This window comes from Talpa europaea (assembly GCF_964194135.1).
Source record: "Talpa europaea genome assembly, chromosome: 6".
NCBI classification, from domain to species: Eukaryota; Metazoa; Chordata; class Mammalia; order Eulipotyphla; family Talpidae; genus Talpa; species Talpa europaea.
Genome location: NC_140072.1, coordinates 131,102,753 through 131,120,865, shown reverse-complemented (window position 1 = coordinate 131,120,865; position 18,113 = coordinate 131,102,753). Strand labels below are relative to the sequence as shown.

At 48.8% G+C, this 18,113-nt stretch overlaps 1 protein-coding gene across 11 annotated transcripts in view; it reads left to right on the top strand.

The window, feature by feature from the left end:
- The window catches only part of DOCK9 (dedicator of cytokinesis 9), a gene marked incomplete at both ends in the record, with an annotated part of 234,149 nt that overhangs the window by 193,592 nt on the left and 22,444 nt on the right, over nucleotides 1-18,113 (top strand). For 7 of the 11 annotated variants that reach the window (XM_084234772.1, XM_084234770.1, XM_084234763.1 and 4 more), the window contains 6 exons: nucleotides 5,688-5,825; nucleotides 5,909-6,091; nucleotides 7,636-7,749; nucleotides 7,856-8,071; nucleotides 8,910-8,967; nucleotides 11,479-11,585. In XM_084234772.1, the coding sequence (XP_084090898.1) occupies nucleotides 5,688-5,825; nucleotides 5,909-6,091; nucleotides 7,636-7,749; nucleotides 7,856-8,071; nucleotides 8,910-8,967; nucleotides 11,479-11,585 (816 nt within the window). Of the gene's footprint in view, nucleotides 1-5,687; nucleotides 5,826-5,908; nucleotides 6,092-7,635; nucleotides 7,750-7,855; nucleotides 8,072-8,909; nucleotides 8,968-9,753; nucleotides 9,832-11,478; nucleotides 11,586-18,113 lie in introns of all 11 variants that reach the window. The other 4 variants (XM_084234762.1, XM_084234765.1, XM_084234764.1 and 1 more) reach the window with 2 other exon arrangements.

The window sequence follows — 18,113 nt, the reverse complement described above, 5'->3', positions numbered from 1 at the left end:
GACTGGCACGCTGGGCAGAGGCAGGGCACACACAGCACAGTGGTGACCTGCCGCTCTCAGAGAAAGTGACAGTTTCCTGACTCGCTTCCCGCGGGTTCTCGCTCAGCCCCTTAGCTTGCCCACACCGTGTTTAAGGAAAGGACACATAGAGGTTCTCAGATAGCCTGTGTCTGGCCCCAGGTAGGTTCTGAGTCTCGACGGGGACCAGCGCCCCAGGGCCTCTGCCTGAAAGGTTGGCAGCATTGGCTTCATGTCTCTAGACCTGAGGGTTCTCGGGGCCTACCGTGGAGAAATAGGACCTGCCTCACTGGGCTGTGTGAGCTTAAAGTGAGATCACTCTGGATGGAGCGAGCGCTCAGCTAGCATGGTCCAGGCATCGGCACCCTGGGGGGACCAGCTGAGAGGCGCCCCGGGCTTGGCGGCCAGGTGACCTTAACTGTGGGGCTAGTCCAAGAAGCATCTGTAGGTGATTTTGTTGTGCAGAAATCCTGGAGTGCCATCACACAAACCTAGAGGGTGTAGCTGCTAGGTGGTATGGGGTCACATCTGGGGACCACTGTCATCCACGTGGCCTGTCCCTTTGACCCAGACATCACTCAGCAACAGGATGTGGGCCCCAGCTCCACCATCAGCCATTTCGAGCCTCAGTGTGTCAACTTGACTTTTCCCAGCCCTGCCTTCTCCCAGCCCTGCCTTCCCTGAGCAGGGCTGCCTACTGTGTGTGGGCTGATGGGAAGTACCCAGGACCATCGCCTGTGTGGGTGCAGGGCAGGACATGTAGCCCCTTCCTGACCCGGGACACAGGCACTGATCCTTGAGTCCCAGGGAAGACAGGGCTTTAGAGCCAAGGTCCCCTCTATCCAAATCCACATTCCTGTGTGCAAAATGTTTGCTGTTTAAAGTACACCCCCCATAAAAAGTGGGGTGATGGACCAATGGCGTGACATGGCATGAATAATGCCCACCAAGTTGTAGGCTGTCCTGGCTGGACTCGAGGCTCTGGTGGCCCACCCACATCTTCCTTTGCAAATATTCACATCAATTGGAAAATCAGCTTCTACATATGTTTTCCCCCTATTGCCGAGTCTCTTAATTGACCACACCTAGTGCCTTGTCAAGGCAATCAAGAAATCACACTCTTATTGAGAAACAATGTTTGAGAAGATCTAAGCTCTGAGTTCTGGGGGTGGTGGATGTTATGTTAGCCATTTCTGGAGTGCCTTGTGCTCCTGCATCCAGCCCCCAGCACCTTGTTTGTGGCCATTGTAATGGCAGAATAGCCAGAGCAGGTTTTCTATGATTCGAGCAGACGGGGTTGTAAAGGTCAGGACTGGACACTGCAGGTTTTCTAATCCCATGCAGACCGGGTAAAGGAGGAGTCAGAGTCCTCAGTGGCTTTTGCAGGTTTTTATTGGGATTACCAGGCATATGGCAGGCTGGGGGGCTGGCAGGCCGCCCAGGCCCAGCAAATCCGCACACTCTCTGGGCTCTCTGCTTCTGCTTCTTTGCTTCTCTCTCATCTTCTCTTCAGCTTCATGGCTTCTTGGCTTCTACTGCTGCTGCTGGCGTCCCTGTGACGCCGCCCTTAAAAGCACAGTCTCAGCCCAGGTGAATCCCATCTACCTAGGCCCACACCCTACTCCAGGTGCCCGCCATCAGGCATGCATTCAGGACCGCAAGGATCCATCATCTCTCCTGATGGCGGGAGGGCAGAAAAGCCTGACATTTTCTTTACCCTACAGGGGTAAAGGAGGAGAGAGTCCTGGAGCTCTCAGCGGCTTTTCAGGCTTTTATTGGGATTTACCAGGAACACGGCAGGCAAGGGTGCTGGGGGGCCAGGAGGCTGGCAGGCCTCCCAGCCCCCAGCAAGTCTTCACTTCTTTTGGGCGTTCTCTGATGACCTTGGTCTCTGCTTCTATCATGGTTCTTTATGCTTCTCTTGGTTCTGCTTCTTCTTGGCATCCCCATGATGCCGCCCTTATAAGCCCAGTCTTAGCCCCCCAGGTGTACACACTTGCGCATGTCCACACCCTATTCCAGGTGCCCGCCATCAGGCATGCATTCAGGACCACAAGGATCCATCATCAATCCTAATGGCAGGAGGGCAGAAAAGCCTGATATCATTTTCACTTACCCTACAACCATCTTCTTCCCCATTTGCAGAGCAGACTGAGGCTGCAGCGTTAAGAAAATTGCTAAGGTCACTACACAGCTGGTCTATCAAAAGCCCTTTTCTCCGCTATGTCAGGGGTGTGTGTGGGGCGGGGGGGTGGTCGAGGAGGAAGAACAAGAGGGAGGGAAGGAGGAGCTGTAGGGTAAAGAAAATATCAGGCTTTTCTGCCCTTCCGCCATCAGGACAGATGATGGATCCTTGTCCTGAATGCATGCCTGATGGCGGCACCTGGAGTAGGGTGTGGGCCTATGGAGATGGGATTTACCTGGGCTAAGACTGTGCTTTTAAGGGCGGCGTCACGGGGATGCCAGCAGAAGCAGAAAAAGCCGAAAGAGAAGCCGAGAGTGAGAGAGAGATCACCGGAGAGACCAGATAGAGTGTAGACTTGCTGGGGGCTGGGAGGCCTGCCAGCCTCCCGGCCCCCCCAGCACTCCTGCCTGCCTTGTACCAGATAAATCCCAATAAAAGACCTGCAAAAACCACTGAGGACTCTGACTACTCCTTTACCTGGTCTGCATGGGATCAGAAAACCTGCACTGTGTCCATTCCTGACCCCTTACAGGAGCTAAGCTGAGTGACCATCAAGATGGTTGACCTCGTACAGAACAAAGAAGAAAATGGCCAAGCTCTTGCCCTGGGCACACTCACATACATCATTGAATACCCAAGAGTGTGCTTTGTAAACCAAGGTAGCTGGTTACTTCCAGGAAAATATGGTCCTCTGGCTATTTTACCTGTATTAATACCATGCCCCAACCATGCTGGCCTTTAAAGAGTTGATAATATTTTTAATGTGTTCAGAAATTTAGTCTGAAGATGTGTTTTTAGCAATTCTGTTCTTTTCCTTGCTTTTGATTTGAGCTGCCCAGTGACCTCCGTATGTGATAATGGGGTGTCCCTGAGCCATCATGGCCCTGCTGGGGAGTCTGGTCCGCAGACCAAGAGGCTTGAGTTGTCTTACGGATTGGTGTGCATCTGCTGCAGAAGTGGCTGTTTTCTGAACTGGAGATTTTTTAAGTTATTTTTAACTCAACATCTACATAAAAACACCATCTGACTTGGGAGGACATAAACATCTTTTCATATATTACATCAGTGGCTCCAGAAGCTCATCTTGGCACTCGAGGTTTAAGTTTGTTTTCACTCTGTTCCTGGATCTTTAAAAATGACTGATATCACGTGTTCATTCTCTGAGAGACCCGGTTCCCTTCGGAGGCTGTGTTACTACAGACAATTCCTGAGGATGACTTAGAACGATTCTCTACTTTGTTAGAATTGCCACGCCTTTCATGTTATTGTTACAGCTCTTTTAATTTCCTGAATGAAATTTCCCCATCCTCAGTAAAAGTCAATAGGGCTAAAAAAGTGAAATGAAACTGACTCCATTGTTATCTGTGGTTATTTCTGAGTGGAAAGTGAAGGGTGATTTTTGTTTTGCTTTCTGCTGTGAAAGATTGTAGAGGCCTTTCTGGATGGTCAAAGATTTTTGTAATATTTAGTGCTGTTCTAATTACATTCTAATTAATGATAAAGAGAGAGGGAGAAGAAAATTGGAAAATAAAGGCAGACAATGGATTAACTGGAGTGTGTCCAGAATGGCAGGTCTCTACTACCCCTTTAAAGGAAGGGTGATTTATGCTTAGTGCTTTATGTTTAGTTTAAGTGAGTGATCACTCCATTCTTGCAAACAAATGTTGGGATCAAAACTCATGAAGACTAAGCCCTGAAAATGGGAAACGAAACTCTTGTTCGGAGAGAGTGAAAAAGGGAAAAATTAGCTCACGTCATAAGAACTTGGACACTTCAGACAACAAAGGGGGTGGAGGGGGAGGGTGTCTTGGCAATTCTTGTATCTCCAGCAATGAGTTGCCTGGAAAACAAAAGCTCCCTTCCAAATGTACCCAGCCCTTAATCCAGCCCTAATTAAGAAAGTAAATCTGTTGTGGAAAGCTATAGTGTTTGGACTACAGCTCCTGGACAAAGTGGTGTTCACAGGCCGCTCCCCAAATGCCAAAAACAACCTTCCCCCATAACTGATGAACAGCTGCTCGTGCTTGGGAATCACCCCAACTCCTGCAGTTGTCACGTCTTCTGCTCATGACATTGCTGTCTTCCCGTGGTAGGACTCGGTGCTGTGGTCACACTTCAGGATATGTGAACCACCGCAGGTGTCCAGCCAGCTGTGAACACATCTGTGCCTTGTTGGACCCAAACATGCAAAGCTTATTCCTTGAGTAAAAATTGTTCTGCTACAGAAGATATGATAAACCTCGACACTATTACACTACCATTGGCACCGTAACAGAATAATCTGGACCTAAGTTATCTCCAAACTTTCAGCCTCATCATAGGACTGGTTGGAGAGACTGGCCTCCTGGCTTTTTTTTTTTTACTACAGTTGCTTTGGCCTGTCCAGAGCACAGACGTCTGCTGAGATGGGCTGTGTAGATTGGGGTCAGGGCCCTTGGGAGTTGCCCATGGCTAGACCCAGTGGCTGGTGCTGAGCTCAGAGTGGACACGTCTGCCAGGCCACACCTCTGTCCACTGTAGGTGCTCAGCATCCGAGTGGAAACCAGCCGCCAGGTCACAGGTGTTGAATTAGTGTGAATTCACTGCCGGCGTGAGGCATGCTTAAAGAAGAGAAGTAACAAACTGTGGTTCTCATGTTTATCTCGAGTAAAATGCGGGTCATGTTGAGACGCAGCTGGCCACTGTGGTGGAGCCAGACCAAAACCTATAGCTTCCACCTTCCCAAACTCTGATTATTCCTGGCTTAGGAGGGGGGCTGAGAAGCCTGGAAGGAGTAGGGAGGCCTCACTTTTAGGGGGTCCGTTTCATCACTATCCCTTCAGAATTTTTCCCAACCCATGGACTCACTGCTACCTGGGACTTCTGGATGGAACTGAGTTGCTATGGATGTGACCTGCTGGTTGCACTAAAAATAAATGAACTGGGGCCTCCTTGGTGGTGCAGGGGGTTAAGCGTCAACGCTATGAAGCTGTCCGCAGCTACTGCTGCATGAATTTGATCCCTGGGCAGGGAACTGACCCACAGGGCACAGCAGACCTCTCCTGTCTCCCCGCTGCTCCCCTCAGCAGTGTATTTCAGTAGATCTGCCTGTTCTGTTCCCCACTCTGTCTCTGGTGAATCCTCTCACCCACCCCCCACCTCTGGCCTGTATTGCAGTTCTTATATGCATAAATAAATAAATCTTTAAAAATAAATAAAAGTGAACTAACAGAAGCCAGTTAGGATGGTGCAACAGCAGTCCTTTAAACCCTACTAAAATTTGCTGAGAAGTTTTATAATCAGTCCCTCCCTCAATAGAAAATGATAAACTCTCCGAAGCAGAAAGGGATTCATTTATTCGTCCTGCAGGAGAATGCTGTGCCCTCCCAAGGAGATTCACCGCAGAGTTCTCAGTGCCAGGAAATCTGTGATTGTGAGAACTGCCGGGAACCTATTCGAGGTGCCTGGTGTGTCTCCCTAACCAAGCTTCCCTGTGTGTTCACAGAACCAGCTCCTGACGGACCATGGACACAATCCTCTCATGAAAAAGGTTTTTGACGTCTACCTGTGTTTTCTTCAGAAACATCAGTCCGAAACGGCTCTAAAAAATGTGTTCACAGCTTTAAGGTCGTTAATTTACAAGGTATGTTGTTCTTCAGGGGTGGTGGGAACTGACCGTCAGGCAAAGGGCTTGACACAGCCTGTCTCTGTCCTCATGTGCCTCAGTTTCCCTCGACCTTCTATGAAGGGCGGGCTGACATGTGCTCAGCCCTGTGCTATGAGATCCTCAAGTACTGCAACTCCAAGCTGAGCTCCATCAGAACCGAGGCCTCGCAGCTGCTCTACTTCCTGATGAGGAACAATTTCGACTACACTGGGAAGAAGTCCTTTGTGCGGACACACCTGCAGGTGCGTGTGGCTGGCTTTTCCAGAACACATATATTCTGTGGAATTCTGCTTTAGCAGAACTCTCTGGAATGTCATACTTAGCACGTTATCTCAGGGTGAGTGCTCCAAGATCTGGCCCCAGGATGGAAAATTGGAAAGTCAGATTTACTGGTTTGGCTTATCTCACCCCCCATATGGTGTGACCTGGGCCCCAGGTGCGTTTCTGTTGGAAACCTGATGTTTACATGTTGACTCAATAGTGGACTGAAATTCCGTGCACTCGGGCTGTATTAGAACCCGTGCGAGGGTGATGGTTGTCAGCATCTTGGGTGAGGCTCCCACCGCCCAGAGTGGCTCTTGCCTGGCTCCCACCTCCTGACAGCCCTCATCTCCCCAGCATAGACATGTCCTGTGCGCCCTGCCTTGGGGAGCATCAAGATGCCAGTGAGCCGTGAGGCACATGCTCTTCTACATACACCGGGGCAAGCCTGCTCCATCTCTACTCTTTTTAAGACAAATATTCTTTGCAAATGACATGCTGGGGTTTGTGGAGAAGCCACAAATGACACAGAGCCCTTCTCTGCCCCTCATGGAGTGGACAGTCTGCTGGAGGATGGATAGACCCCAAAGCCTGTGCAGTGTCCCCTACGCTATGACCCAGGAACTTGAGTGCACCCGTGGCTCATGGCCTGGGGTGCTTCCTAGAGACATGAAGAATGAAGAGGGGTCAGTGGGTATAGAGGGCAGGCCTGTTCCAGGTCACAGATGCACCAGGGGAGAGGGCTTGTCCCATGGGTGAGAGGGGTTGAGAATCTGGGTGAGAACACGCTGCGGAGGGCCTCACTGCATATTTGGAGGATTGTCTGGGTTTCTGGTGCTGACGTGGATTGGGCAGACAGTACCTGAACAGGGAAACCATTGTCAGATCTGGGACAGAAGAGGGTGTGCAGACCAGGGCTGGTGAGGTCAGAAGGAAGAGGTGATTAAGTTGCCACAGTCAGTGACTCTGGTACCTGGGCTTGGTGAAATGAAAGAGGGGGAAGGATGGGTTTCACATTTCAGCTGAAGCAACTGGGTAAAGGCAGGGCTACTCATAGGCCCCCAGAAACACAGCCCCCACCATTGCATATGGTTCATATGTCTAGGTTCTAATAAAAAACAAACACATTTTTTATTAGCCTACCTATTGGACATTGGGTTCATAGAAGCTGGCCCCAAAGCCCCGGAAGGCAGATAATAAGGTATCCCTTTTTATCAGAGAAAGTGGTAGATAAGTAGCTAAGTGATAAGCGCTTATCTGATTCTCATTCCTCTGCATGCTCCTGGTTAGCATTTTGCTGTGCAAACAGAACACTGCGGAGAGCAAGATCACTCCTGGAGTCATTCTTGGACAGAGAAAAGATGACTCAATGTTGTTTCTTCCTGGGGCCATCCCTGCCTTCAACACCACCCCACCCCCACCCCCTACCCCCGCCCCGTCCTTATGCCCATCTCAGCCAAGGGAGGAGGCGATCCCAGGGGTCACTTGAAGGTGAATTGATTTGCTCGTTTTGTGTGTCCCCAAGGTCATTATTTCCGTCAGCCAGCTGATTGCAGACGTGGTTGGCATCGGGGGGACCAGGTTCCAGCAGTCCTTGTCAATCATCAACAACTGTGCCAACAGCGACAGGCTCATCAAGGTGGGTGGCCCAGCCCCGTTTGATTTTTCACCCCAAGACTCATCCCACATGGCCGTAGCCAGGCCAGCGCCGCTGAGGGCCGCGGGCTGCTGTCCCCTCATTTTAGCACACCAGCTTCTCCTCGGACGTGAAGGACCTGACCAAGCGGATCCGCACAGTGCTCATGGCCACCGCGCAGATGAAGGAGCACGAGAATGACCCGGAGATGCTGGTGGACCTCCAGTACAGCCTGGCCAAGTCCTACGCCAGCACCCCCGAGCTCAGGAAGACGTGGCTGGACAGCATGGCCCGGATCCACGTCAAGAATGGCGATCTATCTGAGGTAGCCCACCGGCCTCTCCACCCGGCTTTTGCTTTTTGAAGAAAATATGTTTTGCCCCATTTGCCAAAGGAAGCCAGTATTGAGGGACAGGTCCCATCCATTAAGAGAAACCAGTTGAAAATATATAAAATAATATTTTTAAAAAGAGCACAAGGTAAAAATAAACTCTCACCATAAATATATAAAACGAGAGAGAGAAACCAATTGAAAAAATGGGACACTTTACAAGAAAAAGATAAAACTGGTGAGCTGCCCACAGGCTGGAGGCTGGGGAAGGAAGAGCACAAGGGCCTGCGGGGATGGATCACAGGTGCTGTGGTGCGGGGGGCACTGTGGGGACCACATCAGAGGGGAGAAATCAAATACTGTCCAAAAATGAACAATCATGGAAGAAAAGAAATAAATTTTAAAAATAAAAAAGGTGGCCTTTAAACAGGGTCAGGCTCAGAACCACTGCATGGTCATCTGAGCACTGCAGTCATCACTCCCTCGCGAGGGGCTATTCCTGGCACAAAAGCCTGGTTGGACAGGCCCGAGGAAGCCCCGAGTCCGTGCGGGAGCTTGCTGGCAGATGCCTCACGGCTCTTTCATGCAGAGGGTTTCTGACTCCAACTTTCAACTGCTTCGTGATAAAATTGATTTTTCCTGTTGTGACTGTCATGACAGGGCACTGCTCTTTGCGTTTTAAGGAAGAAATCCACTAAGGTGCCAGCTGTTCAGAGCACTAGTAGGTGCCTTGGGCTCTGTTGCAAGTACAGCTCTCACCCTCTCGAATCCTTCGGTGCATGTGATGACGTGCTCTGTACATCGTGGTGCTGAGCCCTGTCTTTTATTCCAGGCAGCAATGTGCTACGTCCACGTCACAGCCCTGGTGGCAGAATATCTCACACGGAAAGGTGAGGAACAGTTTCTGTGTCTTGTGAAACGTATAGAAATGTGTACAAAGCAGCAAAGGCAAGTGGGGTCCATTCAGAAGGATTTGGAGGTGGGGGTGTGTGTGTGTGTGTGTGTACAAACCATACCCATTGTGTCATTCGGTGATACACTGCTTGTGGGCACAGCAGAGACGCCAGCATCAGCGGTGGAAGTCTGTGTGTAGCGTGTTGTATATGACCTCTCACTAGCGGCTCCATTTTGCAAAACTGAGCTCATGCGTTTGCCTGTGTGTGTCCCTGATGGCCAGTCTTGAGCTGAGAAGATCTTTTCCCTGAAGATAGTTTCCACCTGGAGCTGTTCATCAGCCAGAAGACAATGGCAAGGGGAGTTCACCAGGCAGCATTTTCTAGAATGTGCCCCAGATGATCGTATAATTGGAGGAGGCAGCTTTGCTGACAGGAGGCTGGTTCCTGGGGATGCTGCCCTGTGGGCCTGGGGGGTGTGTTCCCGGGCCCGCCAGCCAGGGCCCTTTCACTGGGTCCTCTTGGTTCAGCTCTGATGGTCCTTCCCACCTCAGCATCTGTGGGCCTGACCATTTGCAGTGTGGGCACGTGGCCTCTGCTGTCTGGGTAGGTCTCGCGGCACCAGAGCTGACTGAGGCGCGTGTGTTGACAGAGAGGTGATGGAAAGTCACAGGTGCCCAGGCGGGGAATTTCCGTAGTTCTGGCCCGAGTGGCGGGTAACACCAGCAGTGTTCCTTGGCATACACGTGTCAGGTAACCCTTGCCTTGCTCGCTCGTGTTTAGAAGCAGAAGTAGCCCTCCAGCGGGAGTCGCCCCACTACCCCTACAGCCTCAGCACCTGCCCGAGGAGGAGCCGGGGAGGTGAGCCTAGGGTGACCCCAGCCCATCCTCGTGACTCTCAGGTGTGGGGATTTCCTCTTCCCTCTGCATGGACGGACATGGCTCTCCTGCCTCCCTCTGGCCCCCCAGCCCGCTGGTGACGGTCTGTTCCCAGGCACGGGAGAGGACCCTTCCTCTGAGCTGAGTTGTCTGTTTACACGTGCTCTGCGGCCCAAGCGTGGGCAGTCAGCTTGTAGTTTGCCTTTGCTGTGTGTGGTGCAGCAAGGCACGGAGCAGGCTCTGTATGATCCGGGCATACGGGTGAAGGAGAGTCCTGGTGGCTTTTTCAGGCTTTTAATGATCTTTCCACACCATTCATAGTGTGGCACCCAGGTGCAGGGCAGGTGCTGGCAGGCCTCCCAGCCCCTGGCGAGTCTTCACTCTCTGGGCTCTTGGGCATTCTCTAGTGGTCTCTCCGCTGCGCTCTGCCACTCGGTCCTCTGCCCCTCGTGCCTCTGCTGCTGCACCGCTGTGACACCACCCTTAGATGCTCAGCCTGCGGGCTCAGGTGTGCTCACTCACGCACGCCCACACCACACTCCAGGTGCCGTCATCAGGCATGCATGTAAGACCACAGGGGTTGATCATTGATGCTAATGGCTGGAGGGTGGAAAAAACCTGATCACTTCCTTTTACCCTACACTATGCTCATGTGTCCTCAAGCTCTGAGCTTCACGCTTTCATACAAGGGATGTTGTCTCTAACAAAACACCAGCAAGACCACACCAGGGCAGCGGCAGAGATGCCGCGACGCCTGGCTGCCCGACAGCAGGCTCACCTCAAACTGAAGACCTGATTTCAAGACTCGACTTCAAAATGCTCTGTGTTCTTCTTTTTGCCAAAAATTGGGAGATCAAGTTTTGATTTCTGTTTTTTTTTTAATTATTATTATAAACAGCAGCTTCAAAATAAGAGAAACAAAGCATCTCAAGGCCTGGCCTTGTGCCTTGCTGCCCAGGTGGTATCAGCTGGTGGACAAGGCTTTTTTCTGGTACCTCCAAGATGGAGAATGACCCCAAAGAGGCCATTTTTGTTGGAGGACTTTAGCCTTATCCCAGCTATTGCTCCCAAGCATTTCCCCGAGGGAAGCAGAACCTCGGCCCCTGCTGGTCAGCTGTGGGCTAAGAAGGCCTCTCTGGGAGCAGCTGGTTGCATCTTGGTTGTGCAGGACGCTTCATGAAGTGCTGGACTGGGGGTGGCCCTGGCCCAGGGGTGAGGCAGCAGATGGAAACAGAGTCGTCTCAAATCCTCTATTTCTCTTTGACTGACTTTGGCTTTTTGTTTTCCTTGGTCTCCTGGCCCAGGTCATCTTAGCAAATCAAATGATGTCTTCTTGGCTATTTTTCTATCCATTTGATTCGATACCTTTTCCAGTCTATTTCAAGCTTGCATACATTTCCATAAAAGTAGGTGAAAAATAAAAAGGGATGAGGAAGACAATGAATCAAGGGAGGTGAAAGTTAAGTATGAAGACACAGAGAGAAGCACACGGCAGCCCCGCATGGGAACGCCGGCCTGCACCCAGGGACTCCACGGCCATTGTTCCATTCAGCACTGAGCATCCAGGGTAGAAGACGCTCCAGCTCTATCCATACAGGTCCACACTAACTCTGCTCTCCCCACCCCCAGGCATGTTCAGACAAGGATGCTCAGCCTTCAGGGTGATCACCCCCAACATAGATGAGGAGGCCTCCATGATGGAGGACGTGGGGATGCAGGACGTCCACTTCAACGAGGTGAGTGCCGCTCGGGCTGGGGCTTCCTCCACTTGAGCCTCCAGACCTGCAGGTTGCCTGCCGGTGCAACCTCCAAAGGCCATTCTCTCCAGGCGGCAGGCTGACACAGGGCAGCAAGGGCCGCCTCTCTCCCTCTAGGCATCCCTGCTTTCCTCGGGAAGAGTGTCTGAGGACCTCGTCCGCAGTGGCCTAGGCTGAGGGTCTCAGCGCCAGTGCTGCAGGGCCTGTGGTTTGAACACATAAAGTTTCTTGTTCTTTCCAGCTAGTAATTTCTCAGATTGACAGGTTTTATTGCTGCCTTAACTTTTTTTTTGGGGGGGGAGAAAAACTGGGGTGTAGGCCGTAAGTACGGGGGGTGAAAGGATTCACCAGAGACAGAGTGGGGAACACAACAGGCAGATTGACTGACATACACTGCTGAGGGGAGCAGGTTGGGGGGAGACAGGAGAGGTCTGCTGTGCCATGTGGGTCAGCTCCCTGGCCCTGGCTCGAATTCGGGCCTGAGCAGTGATAGTCCTGAGACTTACCCCCTAGGCCACCTATTTCTTAAATCAGTGTCCCCAGCACTGGATTTCTCACCCCAGGGCCAAATAGTCCAACCGTGACAACATTACCTTGCGGCCACTTAACTAGAGTTTTGATCTAAAACTGGGAATGTGAACAAATGGCAGCTTTCTGCTTGCATTCTCTAAATTTTTGTTTCCATGAGCATCTTCCAGAAGGATTTTCATGCTTGACTGCCTCCTTTCTACCTCAGGGCAGGAGGGAAGAGTCAGGAGAGAGCTTTTTAATTCTGCTCACTCTCTAGGGAAAAAGGAAGTGGTCTGTTTGTTCATGCGGAGAGAAAGGAGTCAATACCGTCTGTCTCAGTTCTTCTTGTTTTTATGTGGAGCTAATATCACTTTTTACCATAAACAAACATCCCAAATGATGTTCGCCAGGCCATATCAGTGGTTCCCAAGGTGTGGTCCCCAGGGTTCCTGAGACTCTTTGAGGAAATCTTTGAGGTTCTCACTTTTCCAGCTGAACATCTCTGTGAAGCTGGGTGTTCTTTGTCTACATCACCCAGGAAAAGAATATTGAACAAATTGAATACCAAGATTTCTTCTATGATGTCAGACTAAAATAAGAGAGTTTGTGAAAATATGGGACAATGACAGTCTTCTCCCTAACTTATTGTGGGGGAAATCTTATTTTTTTCATTAAAAATACTATTTTCATTAGCACATCATCAGTTTATGATAGTGTCATTAAATAAATAAATGAGTTTTACATTTTTTTCCTACTCTTAATATTATAAAGATTGAGAAAGGTCTCAGTCATTTTTTATGATCCCTGAAAGGACCTTAAGTCCAAAAAACTTAAGAACACTAGTCATAAATTGTCTCGATGCAAATGACACTCAAAATTAAAATCTAAAATTAAAAAGGAGGGTAAATTTATTGAGTGCATTTTCCATTTAAATATCAAAACAATTTAAATTTAAATATCAAAATAATTTTCAATATCCTGAAAAAAAAAGGTACATCGGTTATGACACGACCTTAAGAGTCCAGCAATCCGTCCATCTGGAAGTGGGGACAGAGGGTGGCTTCGGTGCTTTACCTTGATGTGTGAAACCTCATCACCCAGGCCACAGTTTTAAGGGGCTTCCCCCGCCCCACAGTGAGGCTTGAATGCATTGTCTCCATGCTGGCCAGAGCCCGGGAGTGCAGCGCTTGTGTCAAGTTTGAGAAGGAAAGCAAGGCTGCTGCGGAGAGTGACAGACTGGGAAGCAAGGAGAGCCCCATGCCCCGGGCTGTAGCCATGATAACATGAAGCTCCCGTTTGCTCATGGGATTAAAGGACAGGCCGGACTAATCAGGAGAGCTTAGGGCATCACCCTGTGGAATCCAATGCCTGTTTCATTGGGGAGCCAGCAGTGGCACCTTCTCGGTGTAATGTCTAATCATGTGACAGGGGTCACTTTATCAGTTATTATCCAAGTAGGGGTTTTCTGCCCTGGCCTTGAAGCAACACGTTGGTAAATCTTTAACAAGGTCCACAGTACGTGACACTCCTGCTGGATGGGGACATGACACCATAGGGTTTTAAAGTCCTGGCAAGCCCTGAGCTTCAGGATGGAAACCAGTCAGCAGTGGAAGGAGTCACATGTATTTTAAAAACCAGGAAGACAGAAATGGCCATGCACATGTTGGCTGTGGCTGTCCGGGTGTTTCAAGCAAAAGAGAAAGTTGGAAATCTCTGCCAGAGAAAGGAGTTTGGAGGCAAGGTAACAGGGACAGGTATGTAGCTCAGAGCTTCATGAAAACCCTTGCCCTTCTCACCTGCATTAGTAGGTATGTTTGAACACCTAAGCACTCACCTAGCATAACTTTAGTGCAGCTACCAAAAAATACCCAATTCTCCCAGCAACAGGCCTCAGAGGAGTTTTTCCAGGGAGCGATTTCCCTTCCAACACAGACCTACAGAGCAGATTCCCTCCCCAGAGGCTTTGGATCCATACGGAGAAACATCCAGCCCTCTGGATGATTTTGCTTCCCAAATTGGAGCCTGAATATCAGATTGAAGAATCTGGAGTCCCCTCGGGACCAAAAGTCTATACCGCAGTGGCCTTGAGACCCTTCCCTCATTACCGCACAGCCTGCTCCTTGGAAGGAGATGGTGCACAATCAGGGATTAAAGAAATTCTAAGAAAGGGGCTACTTCAGAAAGCTCAGACAGGATTCAGGACTGTGGCCATACCTTCGGGGTTACAAGAGCTGGGTTGGCACCCCAAACCCATGGACCAAGGGAGGAGAGAGACGCTACACAGAGCAGCGTCTGACTGGGCCTTTAAGGCTTTAGGATTCCATCCTGATACCCTGGCAATGCATTTGCCACCCTGCTCTCCACTCTCCTGCCCTCCAGCCTCTGGCTGGGCCTTCCCTTGGCCTAACTCAGCCACCAGCCAGGGAGACCATTGTGCAGGCCAGCCTTGCTGCATCTCCTCCCGAAGCAGAGAAGTGGGGAGGACAGGATCGAGAGGGGCTCTAGAAAGGAAGTTGCTAATTGCCCAGAAGCAATACGTATTGAGGTGCTTTTGTGCAGAGCCGCATAGAACTTGAGCCCAGTTGGAGCTGAACAAGAGGGTGCTCTGCCCTCTAGTACTGTAAACAGGGGCCCTAGACACGTTCCGTTCCATCCTGTGCTTTCACATTATCATGCTTCTGTTGATTTTGGTGTTTAAAATGGTCCCCATACATAGTTCTGAAGTGCTGTCCGTGTCCCTGAGCGTAAGGAGGTTTTGACGTGCCTTTTGGAGAAAATACGTGTGTTAGATGCACTTATTCAAGAGTGAGTTATAGTGCTTTTGGCCCTGAGCTCAGTGTTAATCAACGGTATATTAGGAGTCTTTAAAAAGAAACATACATAAAACAAAGATATGTACAGATGGATTGGTAGACATTTTGAAACCAGAGGCTTTCAGGGACCTAACCTCCCCCCCACAATATGTTCCATGGAAGCAGGGGTTCAGTATTCACTGAGTCAGTGTTCAAAGTGACTTTGTAGAGAATAATTACCGTGAATAATGAGAATCAGCTATCTAGCACATTCCATGTTGTTTTACAGAGCAACAGCTCTCACCAGTGGGTATAATAAACATTATTTGAAGTTTACCAGGCCAATTCTGACTTCTATTAGCCAAATTGTTTCTATTCAGAAACAACTGCCAGTAACAGACATAAAATGTTTACAACTGTAAAACTTCCCAAGGGTGGAAATGTTTGGGATTGACTTGGTGATTGACTGTGACCCTGTACAATCATCTAGTCACCCACTTTTCCTTGACTGAGGAACCATAAAAGCTTTACAGTCACCCCCAGGAGTGACTTATCTATCCACAGGAGTTATATTCCAAGACCCCCCTAGATACCTGAAACCAACTCTGTCTATGCTTGCATACCTATGATAAAGCTTAATTTATAAATTGATTACAATAAGAGATCAACAACAGTAAATAATAAACTAGAACAACTGTAATAATATTCTGTAATAACAGTTACATGAGTGTGGTCTCCTCTCTTACATTTCCCCAATCTCTCTCTCAAAATATCTTATTGTATGTAACCTGGTTGACCTCTGGGTAGCTGAAATCACAGCAATCAAAATTACAGATAATGGGGACTATTGTATCCTCATTATTATAATGATTCTTCAAAACAATAGTAGTAGTGAGCAATGAACTTGCCCCATGGGACTGTCTAACTACCGTGCCCTTGACTCATACCAGGACATACGGCCCTGCTTCATTGTGCAAGGATTTATTGAGCTTCCCTGGCACTGAACTAAGTGCTGGACATTCAAGAGTGCCCACGATGTGGTCCCAGCCCTTGCAAACAAGATTGCTTTGATACTATCTTCCCACTGAGGAGAAACACCTCAACCTTGGCTCCTTAAAATCTGAATGGGAAGTTGTCTGAGTTCTTTGGGACCTGGAAATTTCTGTTTTCACACATGTTGGCTCATTCCATGAACTAGCTGTGTGCCATGTGCTCATGTTGGGGGGTGAAAGTGATGTGCCTTCCTTGGAAAGTTTCATCTCATACAGTAGTCCTTCAACCTTCGGGTGCTAGGAATGTACTTGGATTCCTCTTACAAAGATAGATTTCCTTTCTTTCCCTCCATCCCACATTCAGTTGGGGGGGGTGAGGCAAGCATCTCAGGTGACCTGTATTGTGTCAAGCATCTCAGGTAATTACTTGGACACCGGAGGTCCTCAGCTATATCTTTTTTTTTTTTTTATGGAGGCATTTTTTTTTTATTTGTTTGTTTGTTTGTTTGTTTTTATACATGCACTGGGTACAGTCAGAAGCGCGGGAGGGTGAGAGAATTCACCAGAGCCAGAGCGGGGAGAACAGGCAGAAGGACCGAAGGACACTGCTGAGGGGAGCAGCAGGCGGCAGGAGAGGTCTGCGCGCCATGTGGGACCCTCCTCCCGTGGCCGGGGAGCAGCCAGGGATCCAATCAGCGCTGCAGAGGCTGCGGGCAGCTTCGCAACACAACGCTCAACCACTGAGCCACCGGGGAGGCCCCTCAGCTATATCTTGAGGAGCAGTAATGCTGTGGCAACCTGAATTATGCTTTTGCATGATAATCTGTCATCCCCTGAGCCAGCTGAAACATTCACGGTTATCCTCAAAGGGTAACTAACAACATCCAGCTAAAGTTAAATTAAATCAGCCCATCCAAAGATGGAAGAAATTACATTTATATGAAAAACGTTTAAACGCCCTGCGCAAACAGACTCATACAGGTGCATTCATGCACACACGTGTACACACACACAGCTTTTGTGTGCTGCTGCCACAGGCAGGTGTTCACTGCCTTGCATTGCATCACTGTGTGGGGCGGGCTAATTACATTGGGCGCCACTTCCTCAGTGGCTTATGAGGTTAGTGTACTGAGCTCTTTTTAAGACTAATTTAATGTCATAAATTATATACATCCCGATGCACCAGGTTCATTGAGGGTGGGTTTGTTTTGTTCTCTTGTTCCCAACAGGTAATTACAGTTCTTCACATTTGTCGACAACGTAGAAAGGAGTATTTTGGCATTTGCGTTTTAAACCAGGTGGTAAAACCACCAGACTTCCTGTGTGATTGGCTTTTTGCACAGCACTATCTGACTGTTGTCTGGATTGCTTCTGGCTTTCAGATGCAGTGATTGCTGAAATTCAAAGTAAATTGATATGTGGGATTTCTCCTGAGACTATAAAGTATATGTGCCCAGATGTTTAGTTACAGTATGATGACTTTGTTTTTCTGACTCTTCACTGGATTGACATAATATTGACATATGGTCTCTCTAACTTAGCTATCTGTGATTACTCTTTCTATTCAGAGAATTGTTATTTGATGCACCACTTGTGATGTTTTAGAGTTGACAAAGCTTACCAAAGCTGACATTCAGTAATTTATATTCTACTTTTATGAGCGAAGTTGAACAGCCGTTTTGTTAGTTATTAGATAAAATCTGTATGGACTCTGCCTTTCATAGTACACATTACCATTTTGTTAAAATAATAAGTGATACACTATCCTGTGACGAGGGGAAGGGGCCGTGGGAGGCTGCAGGAAGTGATGACCGAGTTTAAAAATGATCAGGAGTTAGGCGCCTGATTCTGGACACGTATAGAATCAGAAAAAAGAAAATGCCCAGTAGCATGTACATGTTGAGGGTATGTCACTTCCTAATTCTTTTTTATCTCCTAATTGTTGATTACCATCAAATTGTGATCCTATTTCATAGTTATTTACTAGGTTTTCTTCATGTTACAACAGTTTCCCATTTCAGCCATTCTGGTACTTTTCCTTGGTTGAAGTCCATTTATTTATACCAAATATGACAGATTTTTCCGTAATGAACTCAGTTGTCTCTAGTACCAATGAACTACTTGAATTTAGGATTTTTTTATTTAAAATGTCTGGCATGTTTCTAACCTGACTACATGAAAGAAAGCAGTATTCAATCCTTAGTCTCCCGATT